Genomic DNA, 22,217 nt, shown 5'->3' on the forward strand with positions numbered 1-22,217 from the left:
CAATAGTAGAGAAAAAAGATAAAATTGAGGAAGTTTCCCAGAATAATATAAACAAGATGAAAAAAAGGAGCAAAAACTGTAAGTAAATTAGAGACCCAACCCCAAAATTCTGACATTTAACTATTAGGAATTCCAGAAAGAAAATACAAAAAAAAAAAAAAAATAGAGGGACAAAAATTATCAAAGAATTAACATGTAAAAATTTCTCAGAACTGAAATATATGAATTTTCAAATTCAGTGAGCCTAGTGAGGGCCTAAAGTAAATTTAAAAGGATCCAAACTAGGGTGTCTGGCTGACGTAGAAGGGTATGGGACTTTTTTTTTTTTTAAAAGATTTATTTCTTTATTTGAGAGAGAGACACAGAAAGCGTGAGCATGAGCAGGGGGAGAGGGAGAGAGAGAGAGAATCCTGAAGCAGACTCCCCAGTGAGCATGGAGCCTGACGTGGGGCTCGATCCCAGGACCCTGAGATCATGACCTGAGCTGAAGTCAGGAGTCAGCGGCTTATCTGACTGAGCCACTCAAGTGCCCCGAGTATGTGACTTTTGATCTTAGGTCTTGAGTTTGAGCTCTGCATTGGGTGTAGGGATTACTAAAAATAAAAGATAATTTTTTTTAAAAAAGGATCCAACCTAAGGCAGAGATTAAAATATCTTACAATACTAAGAACACATATTAAAGCTGGGAGGGGAAGAAAACTTAAAAGCTTACATAAAGAAAAAAAATCAGTTCTCATTAAAAAAAACTTGGGAATAACCAACACAGGTATTCTTACTAGCAACACTGGAAACTGAAAGAAAATAGAACATGTTTTTAAATTCTGAGAAAAAAAAATTGATCTAAAATTCTGTATCAAGTGAAGGATAAAATACTCATGTTTTCTTGATACGCAAAGTCTCAAAACTTCTGTCCCCTATATATTGTTTCTCAGGAAGCTTCTGGAGGATGTGCTCCATGAAAATAAGGGAGAACACACACAAAAAAAAAAAAAGAAAGAAAAAGAAAGAAAGAAAGAAAGAAAGAAAGAAAGAAAGAAAGAAAGAAAGAAAAAGAAAAAGAAAGAAAAAGAAAAAGAAAAACTTATGGGACCCAAGAAGTAAGAACTCAAACACAGGAAGAGAGCAAAGGGGATTCTCAGGGTGGTGGTGACTAGCAATCCGATCCTGGAGGAAAACAGGGCAGCTGCCTGGGGTGCTTCAGTCACATGGGGCAAGAAAACCAACACCTGGGAGGGACATCTCCAAGGGAAAAATAGGACTTGGGGATTCTCCTATGGGTTTCTTGTTGTTCTATTGTTGTCGTTGTTACCATATTAAAAGGAATTTTTAAATTTTGTTGGAAAATTTGGGAAGAATAAGTATACATGGAAAAGTACATTAAAAGAGGAGGCAGTTTCTAGGACCAGACAAAACAAAATATTGTTCAAGAAATAAGAGTAAGTATGATTCAACACAGGAAATTACTACTTGGCTCAGATGTGAAGAATATACACATTGTTCATAAATGTTACATAGTGATTTAAATAAGAACTGTGATGTCATTATTTTGGGAAGAGAAGGGAGGGGGAAGGAGGAGAAGAGAATGTGCGTGTGTGTGCATGCATGTGGTGTGTGTGTGAAGGGATAGCTGTTATAATATTAAATCAATAGAATAATTTTTAACATTAATATATTTTTAAAATATATGTTTATTTTAAATGTCCATTTAAGCATTTGTTTTGGAATATTGAGGTAACCAGCAGAAGAAACTGTTTGCTTTCTTTATAAACCTCAAAATTTATTTAAAGCTCTATGGATACATTTACGTATAAAAGATGGCAAAAATAATTTAAAAGAGTCATCTACCATTTCTAGGAGATTCAGAGAATCTCTTTTAAAGACTAAAAACTCTGTTCCTAATCCCAGCTGGATTGCTAGGTTTAGAGATACTCCGCAGGGAAATGTACACCGCCCACTCCTTTTAAGAGAATTCCCCAGGAGGCCAATTTACTTCGCCTCTTTGAGCCTCGTTTGCCATCATCTCTCAACTGAAAAAGTTCATTTGTAACAAACCAAACTCAAATTCAAAGCAAGTAACAGAAGGGAAAGAGACCAGGGGCAAATGCCAGCACTTCTTATAGAGGGAAGTCTCTACTCAGATCCAGCCAGCTGTTGCCAGGAAGACCCGCTGTTGCTAAGGGGCCCAATGGTTCAAGAGAAACTGCAAATCTGGGTTTTTACATGAAACCTTTGGACTTTAAAATGCTAGTTTAAAATACACAGTGCCTACCAAACCAAACCTATCTGCAGGCCACCACCCACCCGCAGATAGCCAGTGTGAGACCTCTAAATTAAATGAACACTGATGACTGCTTAGGCAGTACAATGTCTCATTCCTAAAACTCTGCATTGAACGTATGGGTTTCTCCACCACCAAAGCGGCAGGTTGTTTTATCCCAACCTGACATACTATACTATTTCACTTTGTCACTTTTATCTTCACTGTGGACACTCACAAATCTTAAGACCCAAATCTGCATAGCGCCTTTATTCAAGGAAACACAGGCATAAAGAGAGTAGATTCTGCCAAGCACAGTTGGGCCAGAAAATCAAGGAGTCATTCTCACAGAGACATGATTGGGTAAAAAAATGCCATTAATCCATCTCTCCAGACATGTGAGTCTACAAAGACAATAATCACCTTTAAATACAAAGATCAGTATCAAGCTCAATATTTGCTAAGAAGATTATCTTTTAATCTTTCACAAGGAAACTTTTACTAATTATCTTCTGCTGCTAATAATTATCTTCTTGGTTCACAGGCCTGGAAAACATGAAGACTGTGATTTTTTTTCTATACGTTTTGGGAACTGCAGCTGCAATCCCGGTAAATATCCTTTTATTCTGTTGTTACATCTCTCTTCCTGACATTTAATTTAGACATCTTGCATTTAAAAAGAAAATGTGTGCATATAGTGGTTTGAAATTATCTTTTTTATTTTAATATTATTTTTTCCAAGGCAGGGAATGAATGACTAGAAAATTTGAGATAAAATACTTTCTTTTTTTTTTTTAAGATTTTATTTATTTGACAGAGAGAGAGAGAGACAGCCAGCGAGAGAGGGAACACAAGCAGGGGGAGTGGGAGAGGAAGATGCAGGCTCCCTGAGCCGAAGGCAGACGCTTAACAACTGAGCCACCCAGGCGCCCTGAGATAAAATACTTTCTAAAAGAATACTTCTTTCAGAACTATCAGATTCTACAAGATAGAATAAATCAAAAGCTGAAAATGTTGATTATCAGTTATTAGAAAGGGGACATGCCAGGGCACAAATGCCAAAGATAACGGGGAGAAATAAATTTTCATATGGAAGTTCATCACTTAGGATGAGAAATCAAGAAATCAGTATGAGAGGTCTTGGGAGTACACACCCATATTCAAGCCGCATTTTCTTCAAGTTCGAATATATCCTGGCTGATCAATTCTGAGTCTGTAATAAAACGGGAACCAATGGGTTAGGGGCAGGAAATGGTATCATAATCATAAATCGGCTCCTAACTCATCCTTGGGGGTGATGGGGGTGGGGGTTGGGGGTGCTGTCCAAGCAACCATGTTGAAAATAGAACGAGAACATTTTTTTTCCTTCACGATCAGATATACTGGCTCCACCATTCACACGGAAATAAATTGTCTGCACACAAATCAGAATCGTTTGAGACCATGTCAGCAGCCTTAAAGTAACCTGAAAGTGTTTGTTGTTGTTGTTAATGGAACCATGGCTTGGATGATCATTTAGATGTCTCCCAAATGATTCATATCATCTATAATCAAACCAAAGGATTTGTGCCTTTCTTTCCTTTTCTCCAAATAGAGGAATCAATCTCCTTTAAATAGACAAAGTAATTTCTCTCATCCCTTCTCTTCCTCATTCTCTACTATGTCTAGGATTCTGTCCTTGCTTTTTGAATAGCTGGTGGCTAACATTTGGTTGACAGATGTGTTAGCGAAGACAAACATAATGCCATCCAGACCAAGCAGTTCTTAGAAAACAAAATGTGTGGCAGCGCTGCTAGAGATGGTGCTTAAGTACCCGGAGCTACTCCAGCTGAAATTATACATTGTCCTCTGAAATTACAAAAGTGGGATAAATTATGTTCAGCACAGAAAGAAGCTTCCACAAACCCATTGTTTTCTCCTAAAAATGTGTTTTGCCTTTGCAGCTGTTGCCGATATGTAAACAGGCATCAAAAGTGTCTTTCCACCAAATATTTGAATAACACTTCTACATAATAGACACATTTTAGATGTTTTCTCTTTAGGACAATTTGCTATGCAGGTCCAGTCAGATGCTAAAAAGCTAAATATCTTCTCGTAGGGTTCACCCATTAAAAATCTTCTGTCATTTTCCCCACCTGCCTGAATTCTACAGAAGTAAGTGGTTCTATGTGGTTAGGATTCTAATTTCCAGAAGCTATGTTGTTATAGCTGTGGGAATAATAATAAAACAATTTTATTTCAGAAAATTTATGAAAGAAGAAAAGCTGCCATGCTTTCTGTGCATTTCTTCCAGCTTAGGGAGGCAGAGCAGAGGAAGAAGGGTGCAGAAAGGGGGAGCAGTTCCCCACCAATCAGCCTAAAATCTCATCCTTCCATTGCCTTCCATGATGCCCCTGCAGGCAACCTGCCAAACTGGCCACCATTCTTTCTCTTTTCCTTCTTCTAAATGGCTCCTTTGGAAATTTTTTCAAATATCATTACGCCTTTTAGTTGAGAAGGTAATAAGAAGCAAGAGAGCAGACAGCATCTAAAATGAATCCTGTACTCCATGTCTTTCCTCATGTTACATAATCGGCACAACAGAGTGTGCTAAAAAAAACAAGTCAGTGCAAATAGAATCTGAGTTTTGTACTTATACCTAGATCTGCCTGACATCTGAGCATACATAGCATCTCTCTAATAAAGATTTGTGGTGAATACCTGCTTATGGTATCAGACAGTTCACAGAGTTACCACTGTATGATACCACTGCTAGCAATAGTCATTTTTCACTTGGGTAGATTTCTACAATTCATAAACTATTATATATGCATAAACTCATCTTGATATTTCTGCACATTTCACCTTGATAGATGACAGGGTAGAGATTCACAGTTTGTCAAATGACAGATAGATAGTTAATAACAGAATCAAGACTTGAAGGGAGATCGCTTCTCTCTAAGTCCAGCTGTTAAACATCTCCATCGTATGTCACTGCTAGCTCTTCATCTACGCCTTCAGTCTTGCTGGAAATAGAGCCATCCCTCTAGTTGAAATAATACTCCATATCTGCTCTTCTGCACTAGAATTAAGTGCACTGTTTCCCACACCTTTTGAGTTAGTTCTACATTGAATTATTTTTTATTATAAGATTCTTGATGGATATGAGGCTGATTGTGTTAAGAAAATAAACAAATATTGAATAAAAAGTTTATACCTCTTCTGATAATTATCAGTAAGTACTTCAAAGTTAAGAAAATGTAGTGTTATATTCTTTGGTTAATTTGATTTGACTTTGACTTTCTGCTAAACAACAGTTCTCAAAATCATAAAGTATGAGTATTTTTTTTAAGTTCGAAAAGTGCAGAAAATAATTCCAAAACTCAAAGATGACTTTTATTGAAATAATTTTTGCTCTGTTTTCACCCAGTCTCCACATATTTAACTTTTCCTTAAATATGTTTGGGATTCTGTTTTCATATAATCTGGACATTTGCTTGTATTCTTAAAAATTCTAGAGAGTATCTTTTAAGTGATAATATGTATGAAGCATTTTGTTACTAATAATGATGATAATAAAAGAGTAACTAGAAATTTAACATCTCGACATGAAGAACATGAGCCAATTTCTCATTTTTTCAGACAAATGCAAGGTTCCTGTCTGATCATTCCAAGCCAACCACGGATTCCTTGAGTTCCATCCAACAGGCTGAAATATTAGTAGCACCTAACAACACTGCAATCCCAATGTTAAGGGATGAAGATGCAGAAAATGAAAAGGAAATTGCAGTGTCTATAGACCAGCCCAACCATAAGGTAAAAGTAACATGGTTACACTATTACAATTTTTAAATTTTCCAAAGGTCTCGCTTTCAAAGCATAGTCAAGGATATTACCTCATTCTCACTTATCTCAGCTTTATTTTTAAAAGACAATGATCACATCAACTGTCTCCAATCACCAGAAGGACTGTGAGAATGAGATTTACACCTTTAGCCAAGGTGCTATGTGATCATGTCATTTCACAAAATTTGAATTCAGGTTAAACTTGTAGCTATTGAATGTGAAGAACATCGTATATGAGTTTACCTGATATTATATAATGAAAAAGAATAATGAATATTAAGTGTTGGCTTATGAATTATAAGTATAATGTAGATATTCCATTATCGTTTGTTTCAAAAGAGTAAACTTCTTTTCTTTTAAGGCTGAAAAATCTTCAGTACTAAAGTCAAAGGAGGAAAACCATGATCAGTCAGCAGATCAGGACCAGAGTTACAGCCCAGAGCTCAGATTACAGGATGAAGAGGAAAGTGAGAGTGACTTAAGTGAGAACTTGGAGTACACACCATCTCAAGGTACATTGGACCTAAATGAAGATATGGGTGAGCCTCAAAAGAAAAAACTCCCAGAAAACATTGATTTCCTTGCTCCTAACACTAGTTCTGTTGTAGATACCAACCAACAAGAGAGCATCACAAAAACAGAAAAAGAACAGGAACAACCAATAAATGATTCACATCCTCAGCTGAACAGGAGCAACAAACATAGCCAAGATGTAAGTGAACAAGGAAACCAAGAGCAGGATCCGAATATTCCCAATGGAGAAGAGGAAGGGGACGAAGAGCCAGGTGAAGTTGGTACCCACAACGATAACCAAGAAAGGGAGAGAGAATTCCCCAAGGAGCATTCTAACAGCAAGGAGGAAGAAGACAGCACCCAACCTGATGATGTTTTGGAAGAGTCCAATCAGCCAACTCAAATAAGCAAGATGCAGAAAGATGAATTTGAACAGGGTAACCAAGAACAAGAAGAGGATAGTTCCAATGCAGAAACGGAAGACGAAACTGCATCAGAGATTAATAAGCACAATCAAGATGCAGAATGGCAGCGCCAAGAAGAAAAACCTGAAGTTAGCAGCAACCATGAGGAGATAGATAAGAAGTCTGTTCCTGAGGCTGTGTTTGTGGAGCCTACTGAAGACGGCAGCATCATGCCCAGAAATCGGGGAGCGAATGTTGCTGGTGATGAGGACCCCAGACATGATGCTAGTGACAACTACGAATTCATCCCAAGTGAGGCCTCTGTAGAGGCTGACAGATCTCAGTCCATTTCCTATCACCTCAAATATGAAGAGGAAAGAGAAAGAACACATGAGAATGGGAAGGTAGATGCCGGTGAGCCTGGAGAGCACCAAGGGGTGAGACTCTTTATAATAATCCTTTCCCATAGAGCAGTTAGCTTTATCGCGATATAGCCTGGACCTTTCTCTGTGCTCTCACAGTCTTCTCTGCCTATCTCTATCAGTACGTTACTAAAATAAATATATCAAAATTATTTATTTTGCTCTGCATCTCCATCACTAGGCTAAAAGTGCCTGTTTTATTTGGGTTCCCCCTAGAAGCAGACCCTGGATTTTAGTACAGTTTATTTGAGAAGTTCAGGGAAGAAAGAGGTGTGGAACGTGATACGGGGAAGGAAAGGAAACTAATCAAAGGTACAGCATTAAAGTCATGTAAAGCATATTCCTCTGAATTCCCCCATTTGGAGAGCGAGGGAGCTGGGGCATTTATACAGACTGAGAATTGCTAGGAGAGGTGTTAATTCCCCAGCACTTTCGGTGTGTCCTTTGAGCAGGCCAAAGAGGTTGCCACGGTTTTCCAGGCACAGAGATGCAGGTGCAGGCTGCTGAAAGTGGCTGGAGCTCACTAGAATGATAAACTCTGACAGATCTGACAACTACCGCTCTAATGTCTTGAGAGTAGATGCCATGTAATATTCAAGTTGAATCACCAATGTCTAGCAAAATGCCTCTAACATAGTAAGAGATCCAGGAGTGTCTGTTGATGGAACTATAAAGATTAAGAATAAAGACTTCAGCTACAACTTTATTAGGGAAACCCACACCAAAATGACCATCAGAAAACTGCAGCGGAGTGGGAGTTGGGGAGAAGTATATTGTTATTCGTTGTTTAATCACTTGGAGCTTTTATGCAAAACGTCAGCAGCCACCCACTAGGAGGACTTGACGTAGCTTTTGGTGGCCAAAGTCAATAGTAAGCTTGATTACTGAGAACTCTGCTGCCATTTTAAGGTAAGAGTTCTATTACACTTTAGAAACCTGGGGCACAAGGGTGGCTTCATTGGTTGAGCATCTGACTCTTGGTTTCAGTTCAGGTCCTGCTGTCAGGATCTTGAGATCAAGCCCCATGTAGGGCTCTGCACTCAATGTGGATATGCTTGAGTTTCTCTCTCCCTCTCCCTCTGTTCCCCCCACACACACTTTCTCCCTCCCTGTCTCTCTCTCTCTCTTTAAAATAAATAAATACATCTTGGAAAAAAAAAAAAAAAGAAACCTGGTAAGAAACCTTTATCAACAGCTTCATAGAGATTACTGATGTAGTTGTGTCTTAACTATGGAATCACATGATAATACTACATTTCTACTGTTTTCCAAAATCCAAATGGAAGGTTCCAACTTTGCTCCTTATGTTAGTTCCAACTTTAATTGAATAATCCCCAGAGATATAGCACTGAATCCAGTTGAAGATACAAATGGCTCCTGTTCTCAAAGGGTTACTATTTCCACAATTACGGCTGGTGTCTTTTTGAGATCTGAAATGATTTGGGCATGAAAAGCTTTGTGAAGGTATGCACAGTGGAAATACAAATTAAGTAATGGCATTCCCCTAAAAAGACTTCAGCTTCTGCTCTTGTTATTATAAAGGCCGGGAAAGCAGAGAGCTCACTGAAAGAAGATGAACGTTCATATGAAGACAACAGAATGGTGCACGGCATTGGTGAGTACAGGCTTAAGCAAGTGGCTTGTGACAGTATCAAGGAAGAAATAGAATGGTTACATTAGGCTGTCTCCATTCCATCATTTGTCACTGCTTCACAGAAATTTCCTCTCCCAAATCCTCCCCAAGGAAATGTTCTCATAAGTTGTTGACATTCTCTTGCACACATTTGATACACAACTATAGGCAAATGTGTTTACAAACTGGAAGTCTTGTTGGAATACTAGCATGAAAGCTAGATTCTTCCTTTTTCCTAAATCCTTTTACTTCTGAGAAGAATTAATTCTACCTTATTTAATCTCAAATCCATAACTTACTAGTGAATTTAGACCTTGTATTTAATTCAGACCTAATTCCCAATTGCATACCCCAATCGCAAACATTTTAAATTTCAACACAATAAAAATTTCATGGCTTATTTAACTTCTGACCAATTTGGACAACCTTGAAGTATAGACTCAGACTATGGCCATTGTAGGCAGGCCAAGAAGAGCTTTTTGTTCTTTTTAATTTTGTTTGTTTTTTGTTCTTTTTTAATTCCCAATTCAAGCTGCACAGAAGATCTAAACTATTGTGTAAAACAGTCTGATGCCAGAGGGTCCCATCTGAACATTAACATGTCCATTAAAATGGTTTCTAATATTTTCCCAAATTTTCTCTCATTAATGCAAGCAGAGCTAATTATCTGGATGAATTTGAGGTTGCATACTCAGTTCAGCTTTGCTCATGCTTCCTGTCCAAACTTTTCTGTTAGATTCTTGCATAAACTTCCAGTGTAAAAGAGGACACATCTGTAAGGCTGACCAACAGGGAAAACCCCACTGTGTTTGCCAAGATCCAGCGACTTGTCCTCCTGCAAAACTCCTTGACCGAGTAAGTATCTACAAAAGGGTCTCTAAGGGGCCCCAAATAGTTAGTGATTTGAAAGAAAGTGGTTTGCAATTGAAATAGTTGATTTAAAAAAAAAAAAGGCAAACGTCCAGGTTATCACCTAATACTTGAAATAATATTGAATAGGAACAAATGCCAGCAAAAACGAGGAATTTCAGTTGTGCCCTAAATACATAATAATGGCGTTGATCTTCAGAACTTATTTTAAAATTCACCGTATCCTTGGAACATCTGCAGTTTGCATTCTACCAAGCTTATCTAGAGCTAAATTGTCATCACCATTGGTATAATTTAGTTGATTTTTCTTTATTTTTTTTTTTACCAAATGGGGCAGTTATCATTTTAATAACTTCACTTACCTGACCACATCATTGGCACAGTTGATCAGTCAGCCTACGAGATTTAAGGAGCAGGGTCTTTCCCCAATGTACATTCAGAAATATGAGCTTTTTCTCGTGCTTGTCTGTCCTAGGTTTGTGGCACTGACAATCAGACCTATGTTAGCTCCTGTCATCTGTTTGCTACCAAATGTAAACTGGAAGGGACCAAAAAAGGGCACCAACTACAGCTGGATTATTTTGGAGCCTGCAAATGTAAGATTCCGCCACTATTCCGCCAACCGCCATTGCTGAGAGGATTCGGGGTGACTCTCTGCATCTCTGAATAATATAGAGACATCGCATACATGCTGATAGAAAAAGGCTAATGTAGTTCTGAACCTAGGATGCTCACTGAAATCTACTGGAGAGACTTAAAAAAATAAAAGAAAAATGCCCAGGCTTTAACTGTAAGATACGCATGTAATTGGACTGGGTTGGGACTTTGGTATTGTTTTTTCATTTGTTTGTAAAGTAACCTAGACAATTCTAATGCGCAGCCAGGGTTCAGAACCACTATGATAATGCTACCACTTAATAACGGAGACAAATCACCGGAATTTTGCTAAATTACTTGTCCTCTTTCCAATGTATCTTAAGTCTCTGCCAAGAAGTTTTATAACAAGATATCCTTCCAGAAGTTTTCTGAATTTTCTTCCTTCCGCAAGATACTCTCAATTGTGTTTGGATCTCCTTATCACTAAGTAATTCTCCACATCAGCCGTGCTCACTAATATTTCCAGTTCTCCTCTCCTTCCTGACACAAAAAAATATTAAACTTGTCAGCCCTCTGGATGTTAAATATGGCCATATGAGTTTCTTTGTTCAATGAAAGTTCAGCCAAAAGCACCCATGTGAGATCTGGGCAGATGTATTTAAGAGCTAGTGTATGGTCGTCTGCGCTCCCTCCACCTTGTGCGGAGATGGTGGCGTCTCATGATCCTGAGCCCCAGAGAGACCGCCATGAGCAGAGCCCTCTTGCCAACTTGTATTGGACTTGAATGTCCAACACCGCGACTGTAGGTAACACTGCTGCATAGTACATCTGAAAGTTGCTCAAAGAGTAGATCCTAAAAGTTCTCATCGCAAGGAAAAATAAAAAATTTTGTGACTGGATGAGGCGATAACAGTTAACTTACTGTGGTAGTCCTAGCACAAAGTATGGATGTCAGCCATTATGCTGTACACCTTACACTTACACGTGCCATATGTCAGTTATATCCCAGTAAAACTAAAAAAAAAAAAAAAAAACCAAAACTTTTGTTCTTTTAAGCCACTGAGATTGAACATTATTTGTTACCACAGCATAATCTAACTTCCACTTTTATCATTTTTCTCCTAATAAAGAGTTCTTGTGTCCTCCACTTCTAAATGCCAACTGTCAGATTCTAGAGCAGTGGTTCCCAGCCCCGCCTGTGTATCAACATTATCTTTGGAACTTTTAAAACATCCTGATGCCCAAGCTCCACTCCAAACCAATCAAACCAGAATTTCTTGGAATGGAAGCCGTTATCTGGTATGTTTTTAAAACACACTGGGCAATCTTGTTGTGCCACCAAGGTTAAGGACACTGTCGTGACAGTAGGTAGGACAGTGAGGGAGCTTTCAGTCACTGGATGTTGTTAGGCTTCCTATTATGACGACTTGCCATAGGAGTAGGACCCAAAGATTAAAATCTCTTTTCTTTCCTCTTGGAACAGCTATTCCTATTTGTACAGACTTTGAAGTGACTCAGTTTCCCCTCAGGATGAGAGATTGGCTCAAGAATGTCCTCATGCAGCTTTATGAGTCGAACCCTGAACATGCCGGATATCTAAATGAGAAGCAGAGAAATAAAGTAAGTTAACCGCAGGTCAGCTACCTGAGAGTCTGTCTACAGGGCCTGAGGGAAAAGGACATGTGTGTTGGGGGAAGAGAGGCCTACCTCCCTCGGCACATCAGCAAGAGCCCACTTTGCCTCCCCCCACCTGGTAAGTTCATATGTATTAACAGAATAGTAGTGGTCACCACTCATGCCACAAGGTTTGAGACACGGCCACACCACCCCATTCCTACTCAAAGCGCAGCCGCCTGAGCAGGGACTCTTCAACTCATGCCCTAGAGCAAGCCCTGGTTGAACAAAGTGAACCTCAATTCGCATTTCTCTGTTTAGGCCCATTTAAATGTTATTTAAATTTAAACATCTTTTTTGCCCTCATGGGCCAGACAGATTTATGATATAAGAGAAGTCCCTTACTTGCCAAGTCAGTAATATATTAAGATTTAAAAGTTTAGAATATTTATTCCAGAAGTTCTCAGGGAAAATTCATTCATCAAATAGCTATTGAGTTCACCTCAGGTATCTGGAATTGATACATGAGCTGGAGATACAGCAATGAACCAAACAAAAATCTCTGCCTTCATGAGCTTGCATGCTAGGCAGAGAGACTCTGAGCAAATGTGTGCGCGTGTGTGTGTGTTTAGATGTATATATTTACATACATATATACATATTGCAAATATGAGCATATATGCAATATATAAATATGCAAATATATATATAAGAAAAGTCAGATGGAATGAAATATGCTATGAAGAAAAAAATTAAACAAGAAGGAAGCTGTGAATTAACTGTGTCAAATGCTGTCTACAGGTTGTAAGATGAGGACTGAGTTGGCCACTGATTTGACGTGCGGTGGTCACAGAGTTGATCTTAACAGAAGCTGTTTCTGCAGAATGGAGAGGAGAAAAGCCTGAGTGGACAGGGTTCAAAAGAGAATAGGAGAAAGGATGTGGAAGCAGCAAGTATAGACAGTATTTTCATGGCATTTGCTGTAAAGATGAAAAGTGAAACGTGTGCAGCTGGAGGGGAATGTGAGTTCAGGGTCCCATCCACCAGTGGGAGAGGGTAGGGGAGGTTTGTTTGCCTCTGGTAGTAACCCAGTAAAGAAGGAAAAACAATGAGAGGTAGAAAAGGTTCCCGACTGCCATAGGGTGCTCTTGAAGAGATGGAAAGGGGTAGGCTCCTGAGCACCAGTGAAAGGCTGGGCTTATATTTCGAGCACGATAAGGAAGTTCATCCATGAAAACAAGGAGGGAGGTGAGTGGATGTGGCCATGGGGATGAGTAGAAGTTCTGTTCTAACTGCATCCAGGTAGTTCATGAGTAACATCACAGTTTTATATGAATTGCCCAGAAATAATTTCTGTCCTCTCTCTTTAATACATCATCATGAAAACCCTGAGAGCATTAGATACAAAACAGGGAAATTTTAATGGGGGTGGACAAGTGGTGTCACACCACGGCTAGACTGATTGTGAGCAGACACTGGACAGAAATACACAGAGAACTAAGAATGGAGTATGCCAATGGGGGAAAAGCAAGACTTTTTACTAACCAATAATGTTGCTTGGGTCAGGCCAGCCCCTTTCACTAAAACCTTCTCCTACTGTGATGAATAGTACCTGGTTAAAAGAAAGATCAAAAAAGACTTAAATCTTGGGGAGCCTGGGTGGCACAGCAGTTAAGTGTCTGCCTTCGGCTCAGGGCGTGATCCCGGCGTTATGGGATCGAGCCCCACGTCAGGCTCCTTCCGCTATGAGCCTGCTTCTTCCTCTCCCACTCCCCCTGCTTGTGTTCCCTCTCTCGCTGGCTGTCTCTATCTCTGTCAAATAAATAAATAAAATCTTTAAAAAAAAAAAAGACTTAAATCTCTTCTGAAACACAGGTTGTTGTTCTTTTTTTTAATGTTAGCTGTTATTCTCTGTAAAAATAGGAAAGTCTATAGTGTTGATTAGAAAGTATTTCATTTGGTCTCATATGATGGTCTGGGCTTATTTTCCTCTGTCATGTCACTATTACTCTTGAAGTAAAGTTTAGCAAGTGATAATTCCATTACACATGTCTGATTCCCTGATGATTTTCTCCCTTCCTAATCCCAGGTCAAGAAAATTTACCTGGATGAAAAGAGGCTCTTGGCTGGGGACCATTCCATTGACCTTCTCTTAAGGGACTTTAAGAAAAACTACCACATGTATGTGTATCCTGTGCACTGGCAGTTTGGTGAACTTGACCAGCATCCTATGGACAGGTAAAAATGCTTTATCTTCCCGTTACTAGATCACCTCTCTGACATAATGCCTTAGTTATCTATACAAAGATAATTCTAAACAAATTTAGGAAGTTTCCCAGCTCTGATTTAGAACACTGAGATGCCAAACAAATGTGGTTGGGTGTCTAAACACAAAACTGCTTTGAAAAGAACAGAATATGGCCACACCACGGTTCCCAAGTTTAGATGTTAGGACCTAGCCTGCAACAGAGACTCCTTCAATTCTTTCTCATTCTTGATCCTAAATTTCCCAAGATAATCTGATTGGCCCAACTTGGGTCAAGCGCCTACACCTGGAACAATCAGGTATGTTCAGTGGGTAAGAGCCAGGTTGTACAAACATGATGGCTGGTGGGGGCATCCCTGTAATTTAAGATGGCAGGAGGATACTTCCCAGGGAGGACGGAAACCTTGTGACATCCCAGGTGCTGTCTCTTACCCATAGATAGTTTATTTCTTTTGCAGTTTTTCATGAGTGTACTATTTATTTGGCACACTTAGCAATCTTGTGGGGAAAAAATGCCATGGTTATCCTAAAGTTAGCTTTGATATGCAAGCTACTCGTTAACATACTACCATTCACTTTATTGCAGAGTCTTGACTCATTCTGAGCTTGCTCCTTTACGAGCATCTCTGGTGCCCATGGAACACTGCATAACTCGCTTCTTTGAGGAGTGTGACCCCAACAAGGATAAGCACATCACCCTGAAGGAGTGGGGCCACTGCTTTGGAATTAAAGAAGGTAAATTCATCATCAGCCCAGGGAGAGGGGTGTCCTTTTCTCCAGCAGAGCCCTATGTCCCTAAACTCCTAGAGAGGTCCTGCTGCATCCTCGGATTGAAACCCCAAGACAGCAAGGTGGCAGCCCCGCAGGTAGGACTCCCTCGGTGCACATGCTGTCATTGCAAGGTTATTTCCTACTTCCCTTACAATACTCTTTTCTCAAAGGGTAACAAGTGGGAATATTTAGGGGATAACTACACTGAGCTCTTAGCAGTTGGTTAAACCAAAGAAAATGATATCAATCCAGAGAGTTGTGCCAAATGTCAGAAGGGTACCCTTCGGAGAAAAGAAGGATGTTATATCCTTTCTTAACCTGGGTATTGGTCCAAACTTCTAAAAATCATATGTAAGGAGTAAAACAGCAAGTCTGATTCTGCCAGTGGGAGATGTCAGAAAAATCTTAAAATTCATTACGGATGCACTAAAGATTGGGCTTCAATCACAAGTTGTATCCAGATACTGTGCCTTTAATCCATGACTGTATCTTCAATGACAAAAATAATAATAGTGATAATGATAAAGTAATAATAATAATTTAATTTATTATTATAGGGTTCTTTCTTTACTCCTGGGATAGAGTAACTTAACTTTAGACATTTGTTTCTCTAGGTTATGTCTTAATGTACTTCCTTTTATTTTCCTAAGTTAAAGCTGATTTTTATGAGCAAGCATGTTTTTAATAATCAAGATTTGAAAGATATTCAGAAAATGAGCAATCAGAACTGCTTGCACAATGTAAATCAACAGTAAACATCGTGGTCTTTTGCATGGGATTGCTCACAGCATGGCATCTTGTTTCCTCCAGAGTGAGTGATCAGAGAGAAAATAGAGAGTGAGAGAATCCAAGACTGAAGCTATAATGTCTTTTATAACCTAATCGCAGAAGTGACATACATTACTTCTGCCATTTCTGTCGATCAGACAGACAGCCCTGCTGTAATGTGGAAGGTGCTCGTGGAGGCTGGTTATGACATACTGTTTAATCCCTGTGAGCACTGATAGGAAATTAATGAACTATTAAGACAGAGAACTGCATAAATAATACCAATTTCCTTTCTAACATCTATTCTATAAGCACAGTACTTATAAATTCAAATATACTCCTAAAAATGGCTAAAGTGTCTTTTCTAATTCCCATGTTAAAAGGGACAAAATGTGAGATCTAGCAATTTTTGGGTGGAGTCTTTGGGTTTCCACATAAAGTATCATGTCATTTGCAAAGAGTGAGAGTTTGACTTCTACTTTGCCAATTTGGATGCTTTTTATTTCTTTTCGTTGTCTGATTGCTGAGGCTAGGACTTCTAGTACTATGTTGAACAGCAGTAGTGAGAGTGGGCATCCCTGTTATGTTCCTGACTTTAGGGGAAACGCTCTCAGTTTTTCCCCATTGAGAATGATATTCGCTGTGGGCTTTTCATATAGCCGCTCTGCAAAACAGTATGGAGGTTCCACAAGAAGCTAAAAATAGAGCTACCCTACGACGTAGCATTTGCAGTACTAGGTATTTACCCCAAAGATATAAATGTAGTGATCTGAAGGGGCATCTGCACCCCAGTGTTTATAGCAGCAATGTCCACAATTGCCAAACTATGGAAAGAGCCCAGATGTCCATCGACAGATGAATGGATGAAGATGTGGTATATATATACAATGGAATATTAGCCATCAGAAAGGATATTACCACTTACATCAAAGTGGATGGAATTGGAGGGTATTATGTTGAGTGAAATAAGTCAGTCAGAGGAAGACAGTTATCATATGGTTTCACTCGTATGTGGAACATAAGAAATAGTGCAGAGGATCATAGGGGAAGGGAGGGAAAACTGAATGGGAAGAAAGCACAGAAGGAGACGAAACATGACTCTTAACTATAGGACACAAACTGAGGGTTGCTGGAGGGGAGGTGGGTGGGGGGGTATTTGGGTGATGGGCATTAAGGAGCGCATGTGATGTGATGACCACTGGGTGTTACATGCAACTGATGAATTACCAAACTCTACATCTGAAACTAATGATGTACTATATGTTGGTTGACTTTTAATTTTTTTTTAAAAAAGGACAAAATATGGGGCGCCTGGGTGGCTCAGTCATTAAGCGTCTGCCTTCAGCTCAGGGCGTGATCCCGGCATTATGGGATCGAGCCCCACATCAGTCTCTTCCTCTGGGAGCCTGCTTCTTCCTCTCCCACTCCCCCTGCTTGTGTCCCCTCTCTCACTGGCTGTCTCTCTCTCTGTGTCAAATAAATAAATAAAATCTTTAAAAAAAAAAAAAAGGACAAAATATACCCAAGTACAGCCACCCCACTCCCTCCACTCCACCATTATCAAGAGGGGGGAAACTTAGCTGGGACAGGACGTATTTATGTATGCCGTTTTATATGGCACTTGATTTTAACAGTGATCAAATTGGAAGAGAGGCCATTTATTTAAGGAAACCAGTCGTGCTTTACTGTTCTGAAACTTCTGGCAGCTCTTCAGCTTGTAGTCTCACTCAGGCTCAGTGCTGGCGGTTGTCTGGGAGGAGCAGGAAGGACTTAGAGTTCAGTGACTCGAAAAGTTCCTAATGATCTTGTTTGTTCGCTGTGGTTTGGCCATGATTACGTTATTTTGAAGAAGGGAAAGAATTATCACATAGTAAACCAATAAAACAGATATTTAATATTCAGTCAGAATAAGTAAACAAGTTACTGCTTTGGGAGGTAGCTAGGGAAAACAAAACAAAACAAAATATTTGTAGGTATGTCCTTCCTTCTCTCATGGCTGAGAAATCCACAGAAGGACAAGATAAATTTTAGCCAATGTTTTCCTGAATTTTAACTGACTTTTATCTGAGCTGGATGTATTCAGCTATTCCAGCTCTGTCATTAACTAGCTATGTGAATTAGGGCATACCACTTAACCTCAGCAAGTCTCATTTTCCTTATGTCTAAAAATGAGGTTCAAGTAAAAGGTAGAGGAGTCTTATCTATTTAGTGCCCATGACATACCATGTATCTACATTAATCTTTAGAAGAGCCTTCCAAGTGAGACCAAAACAGCAAACAAGTCAAATCATGCAGGTCCTGCTAAGCCAATTAAACACATTATCCTAAGAGTACTGGAGGATCATGTTTTAAACAAGGGAGTGATTTCACTAGATTTGTATTCAAGAAAGATTCTTTTGGTTACATTGTGGAGAAGCCTGAGAAGGGTTGAGAGGACGCGTGGTAAGTTCAGGCATAGTTGCTGAGAACTTGAACTAGGGCAGTTACCGTGGGGAAAAAGAAAAGGAAACCTATTCAAGATATATTCAAAAATATAAACATATTCAAGATATATTTGAGAATATAAACATATTCAAGATAAGACAATGTTTGCTAGGAAATATGTGGGGGCAGGGAGCAGACAGTAGAAGACTGAGAGAAGGAGAAGTATGACACTTAGTTTCCCTGCTCAGGCCAGGTAGGTAAACAGAGGCATGGAGGTAGTAAACACGAGAACAGAAGCAGATTTTGGAAAGATGGTAACTTCCATTTATGACATGTTGAACTTTTAAGTACGTGGGAGACAATGTGCAATTGATAGGTGAATATACATGGGTCAGCTTTTCAAGACAGCATTTTGGAATTTAAGTACATATTTGAGGATTATGAGTATACAAAAAGTAACTTGGACCATAGAAGGGAATTACTTTTCCAAGAAAAATGTGTTGAGTTACATGGAAGAGGCTCTAGGGTTGAACACCAAGGAACTACAACATCTGGTTGATAGAGGAGGAAGAAGGAGCTCACGAAAAAGAATGAAAAGTCTTCTGAAAGGAAGGAAAAGAACAGGATAGTGCCTTGTCAAAGGAGGTGTTCGAAGAGGAGGAGGAGATCCGTGCCAGATGCTGCTGAGATGTCAAGTAAGATAAAAGACTGAGAATACTCCTTTAACACAGAACTAAGGACGTCCTGGGTGGCCTTAGTAAGAGCAATTTTGGTGGAATGATAGAGATGGAAGCCGGATTCTATAGGGTGAGAAAGAATAAATGAGAAATGGTGAAGAATGGCTGTTTGAAGGCAGGAAAGAGCTAAAGAGGGATATAAAGTTGAGGGAAGCATTTCTGGGAATAAAGTAAACTTGAGCACTGACTTACTCATTCATTCAACAGATGTTTGCTGATGGTCCACATAGCGCCGGGCACTGTTCTCAAGGCTGGATATGCAGCGTATTTAAATGCTAACAGGAAGGGCCCAGTGAGGAAGGAAAGGTTGAGGATATAAGAAAGAAAAGCAAAAGAGGAAAATTAGGGGAGAATTTCTGAGGTCAGAAGAGATCCTGGGCACAGGCCGAGGATTAGCCTAAAGTCAACAGGAAGGACCTCTCTCATCCAAACAACAGAAAGAAGAGAAAAAATATGAGCACAACGATAAGTCAATCTAAAAGCAATGAGACTAAAACGTCCATTTAACAAACGATGCCACTGTTCAAAAAAATATGCCAAAGTTTATAATTTTTCCTATTCTTGGACAGAGACTTATATTGGGCAGGAAGATCACCTGGCGTCGCAGACGGGATGGTGGTTTAGTATGCTTCACGTTCGTCTGCTTACGTATTTGTTCAAGTTATTGAGCGAGGGTGGGCCATACTGGGAGGAGTGGTCTTATATCCCCTCAAGGATGCTGTTTTCTTCCATAGGCGTGGCAATAATTATGTGGTTGGTGGGGCAGTGAGGTGGCTCAGTCCGTTAAGCGTTTGACTCTCAGTTTCAGCTCAGTTCATGACCTCAGGGCTGTGAGATCGAGCCCCGTGTTGCACTCTGCACTGGCTGTGGAGGCCGCTTACGATTCTCTTTCCCTCTTCCTCTGCCCCCCGACTGTGGTGCGCACATTCTTTCTCACTAACTCTCTCTCATGCACACACACAAAATAATAATTACGTGGTTAGAAATTTGATTTAATTGGCACTATACTTCTACTTATTTCTGTTATATTTTAACAATCCTTAGAGGTTAGTATACTTGGCACTTTCTTGGCTAGGCCCCCATCAGTGCTTCTCAACCCTACATTACAACTATCAATGGAGCTCATTAGCCCATCCCTGGAAGTTCTGATTCAGGAGGCCAGGGGTAAGGCCTGAGGATGTATCTTTTTTTTTTTTTTAATTGAGGTATAATTGACACGTAATGTTACATTAGTTTCAGGTGTGCAATATAGGGATTCAACAAGTCTGTATGTTACCGTTATGCTCACCACAAGTGTAGCTACCATCTGTAGCCATACAAAGCTATTACAGTAAATACCATTGACTATATTCCTTACACTGTGCCTTTTATCTCTGTGACTTATTCATTCCATAACTGGAGGCCTGTACTTCCTACTCCCCTTCAGCCATTTTGCCCATCTCCGCACTTCCTCCCCTCTGACAACCATCAGTTTGTCTCTATTTCAGCTTTTTTTTTTTGTTCATTTGTTTTGTTTTTTAGATTCTGCATATAAGCGAAACCATATGGTATCTTTTAAAAAGCTTCACAGGTGATGCTAATGCCCTACCAGGGTTGAGAACCATCCTATAGTCTTATTAGATGGTTTCTCTAATCCCCCAGCTCTGACATTATTTGTTTATATTACTACTCTGGCTATTTTCTAAAAGTGTGTTCTGATTTGTTTTTGTTTTTCACAGAAGACATAGATGAAAATCTCCTATTTTGAATTATGATTTGAAAGAACTCATGCATTCCAGCCTCCTCCTGTGTTTCTGACCACTCCTGAAAATATATGCAGCCACATTACTTGTAGATTTAAATATAGCAAAATGTTTGCATGTCTGAGAAGACAATGAGAGTAATTGCTTGCTAACAGTGTATGCACCAAGCATTTAACATTAACTTTGGAAATAAAACTTTAAATAAAGTCAACATATGCAAAATACTGTGTACTGTTTGTGAACAGGAGTTTCACTCATCACTCTGCATCCATTTATGAAATACTTACTATAAAACTTGAAGAAAATACTACATTCATTTTGTTTATAATATTATGTACACTTCCAGAAAATGGAATAATGCTCTTTTGTTTTTAATGTGTATTATTTTCAGCATCTTAATATTCTAATAAAAATCTAAATGCTGACTCAAGTTTATTTCCAGTCATTTTTTTTTTCCAGTCATTTATTTAAACAACTATATGTGAAAGACCAACTCAGGACTCACACTTCAAATCAAATTATAATTGTGCTTCCTAGACCCTACTACTTTAAAAAGGAAAAAAAAAGTGTAGTTTGGTTGGGGAGATGTTTCCTACGGGAAACAAATATTCAGTTGCTAAATGGTAGATGCTTATTAATGTCCTTTGTCGTAATGTAAATTTAAGCAGAAAAAAAAGTTCAAATGCTTTCTATTAAGTTCAATTTAAAATTCCGGATGATTACGCACTGCTCAATACAACTAATTCTAACTTTCATGCACTGTCCATGTGTGTTGAGGAAAGGGGGGCCTGCAAAATGTCTACCCATTTCATGTCCTCAAAATAAAAGTAAAGATAACACAGACAGCAAAAAATTCTGAAGTGTCTTAATGTCCAATGTGGTCAGAGATAAATATTACTACTGTAAAGAAATCAGTCGTAAGAGAAAATTGGTGTTTTCATTTGAACTCTTCTTTGATAACTATTAATACAGTAAAGGCTAGGTTGCAAAAATAATAAGACAGCAGAATAGAGCTTTTTCTAAGGTCTGAACCAAGGTAGTAAAAGAACCTGTCACCTTCTATATTCTACTGAACAATATTTAAAAGAAAAGAAAATGTTTTTTGTTACATATTTTCCTATCTGAAATGAAAGATAGCAATGCAATTGTCTGTATTTTTTTTTAAATAGTCAAAAATGTGTTGTTGTGGTTGTTAAGAGCTTTGTCTGTTGTAGTCACTGAGAGAATGCGCCCCAAGGAATTTCATCTGAAGGAACTTACGGAAAAGTTTGCTTTTTATCAGAATAATATTATCTGATTAACTTCAAAATTGTATTATCTCTCTTCTTAGCTCTGTGAGTCACTTGTTCTTAACCAGATCATAGCACACCAGTC

At 39.0% G+C, this 22,217-nt stretch overlaps 1 protein-coding gene across 2 annotated transcripts in view; it reads left to right on the plus strand.

Moving 5' to 3' along the window:
- The window catches only part of SPARCL1 (SPARC like 1), a 43,256-nt gene extending 22,191 nt beyond the window's left edge, over positions 1–21,065 (plus strand). Inside the window, exons 2-12 of one of the 2 annotated variants that reach the window (XM_011232290.3) lie at positions 2,802–2,866; positions 5,879–6,052; positions 6,444–6,594; positions 6,691–7,436; positions 8,964–9,036; positions 9,791–9,909; positions 10,400–10,520; positions 12,005–12,141; positions 14,225–14,373; positions 14,988–15,136; positions 20,820–21,065. In XM_011232290.3, the coding sequence (XP_011230592.2) occupies positions 2,813–2,866; positions 5,879–6,052; positions 6,444–6,594; positions 6,691–7,436; positions 8,964–9,036; positions 9,791–9,909; positions 10,400–10,520; positions 12,005–12,141; positions 14,225–14,373; positions 14,988–15,136; positions 20,820–20,848 (1,902 nt within the window). In that variant the 5' untranslated portion in view covers positions 2,802–2,812 and the 3' untranslated portion in view covers positions 20,849–21,065. Of the gene's footprint in view, positions 1–2,801; positions 2,867–5,878; positions 6,053–6,443; positions 7,437–8,963; positions 9,037–9,790; positions 9,910–10,399; positions 10,521–12,004; positions 12,142–14,224; positions 14,374–14,987; positions 15,137–20,819 lie in introns of both variants that reach the window. The other variant, XM_002913584.4, reaches the window with a different exon arrangement.
- The last annotated feature ends 1,152 nt before the right edge of the window (positions 21,066–22,217 follow it).

The sequence above is a fragment of the Ailuropoda melanoleuca genome, chromosome 11 (assembly GCF_002007445.2).
Source record: "Ailuropoda melanoleuca isolate Jingjing chromosome 11, ASM200744v2, whole genome shotgun sequence".
Taxonomy (NCBI): Eukaryota; Metazoa; Chordata; class Mammalia; order Carnivora; family Ursidae; genus Ailuropoda; species Ailuropoda melanoleuca.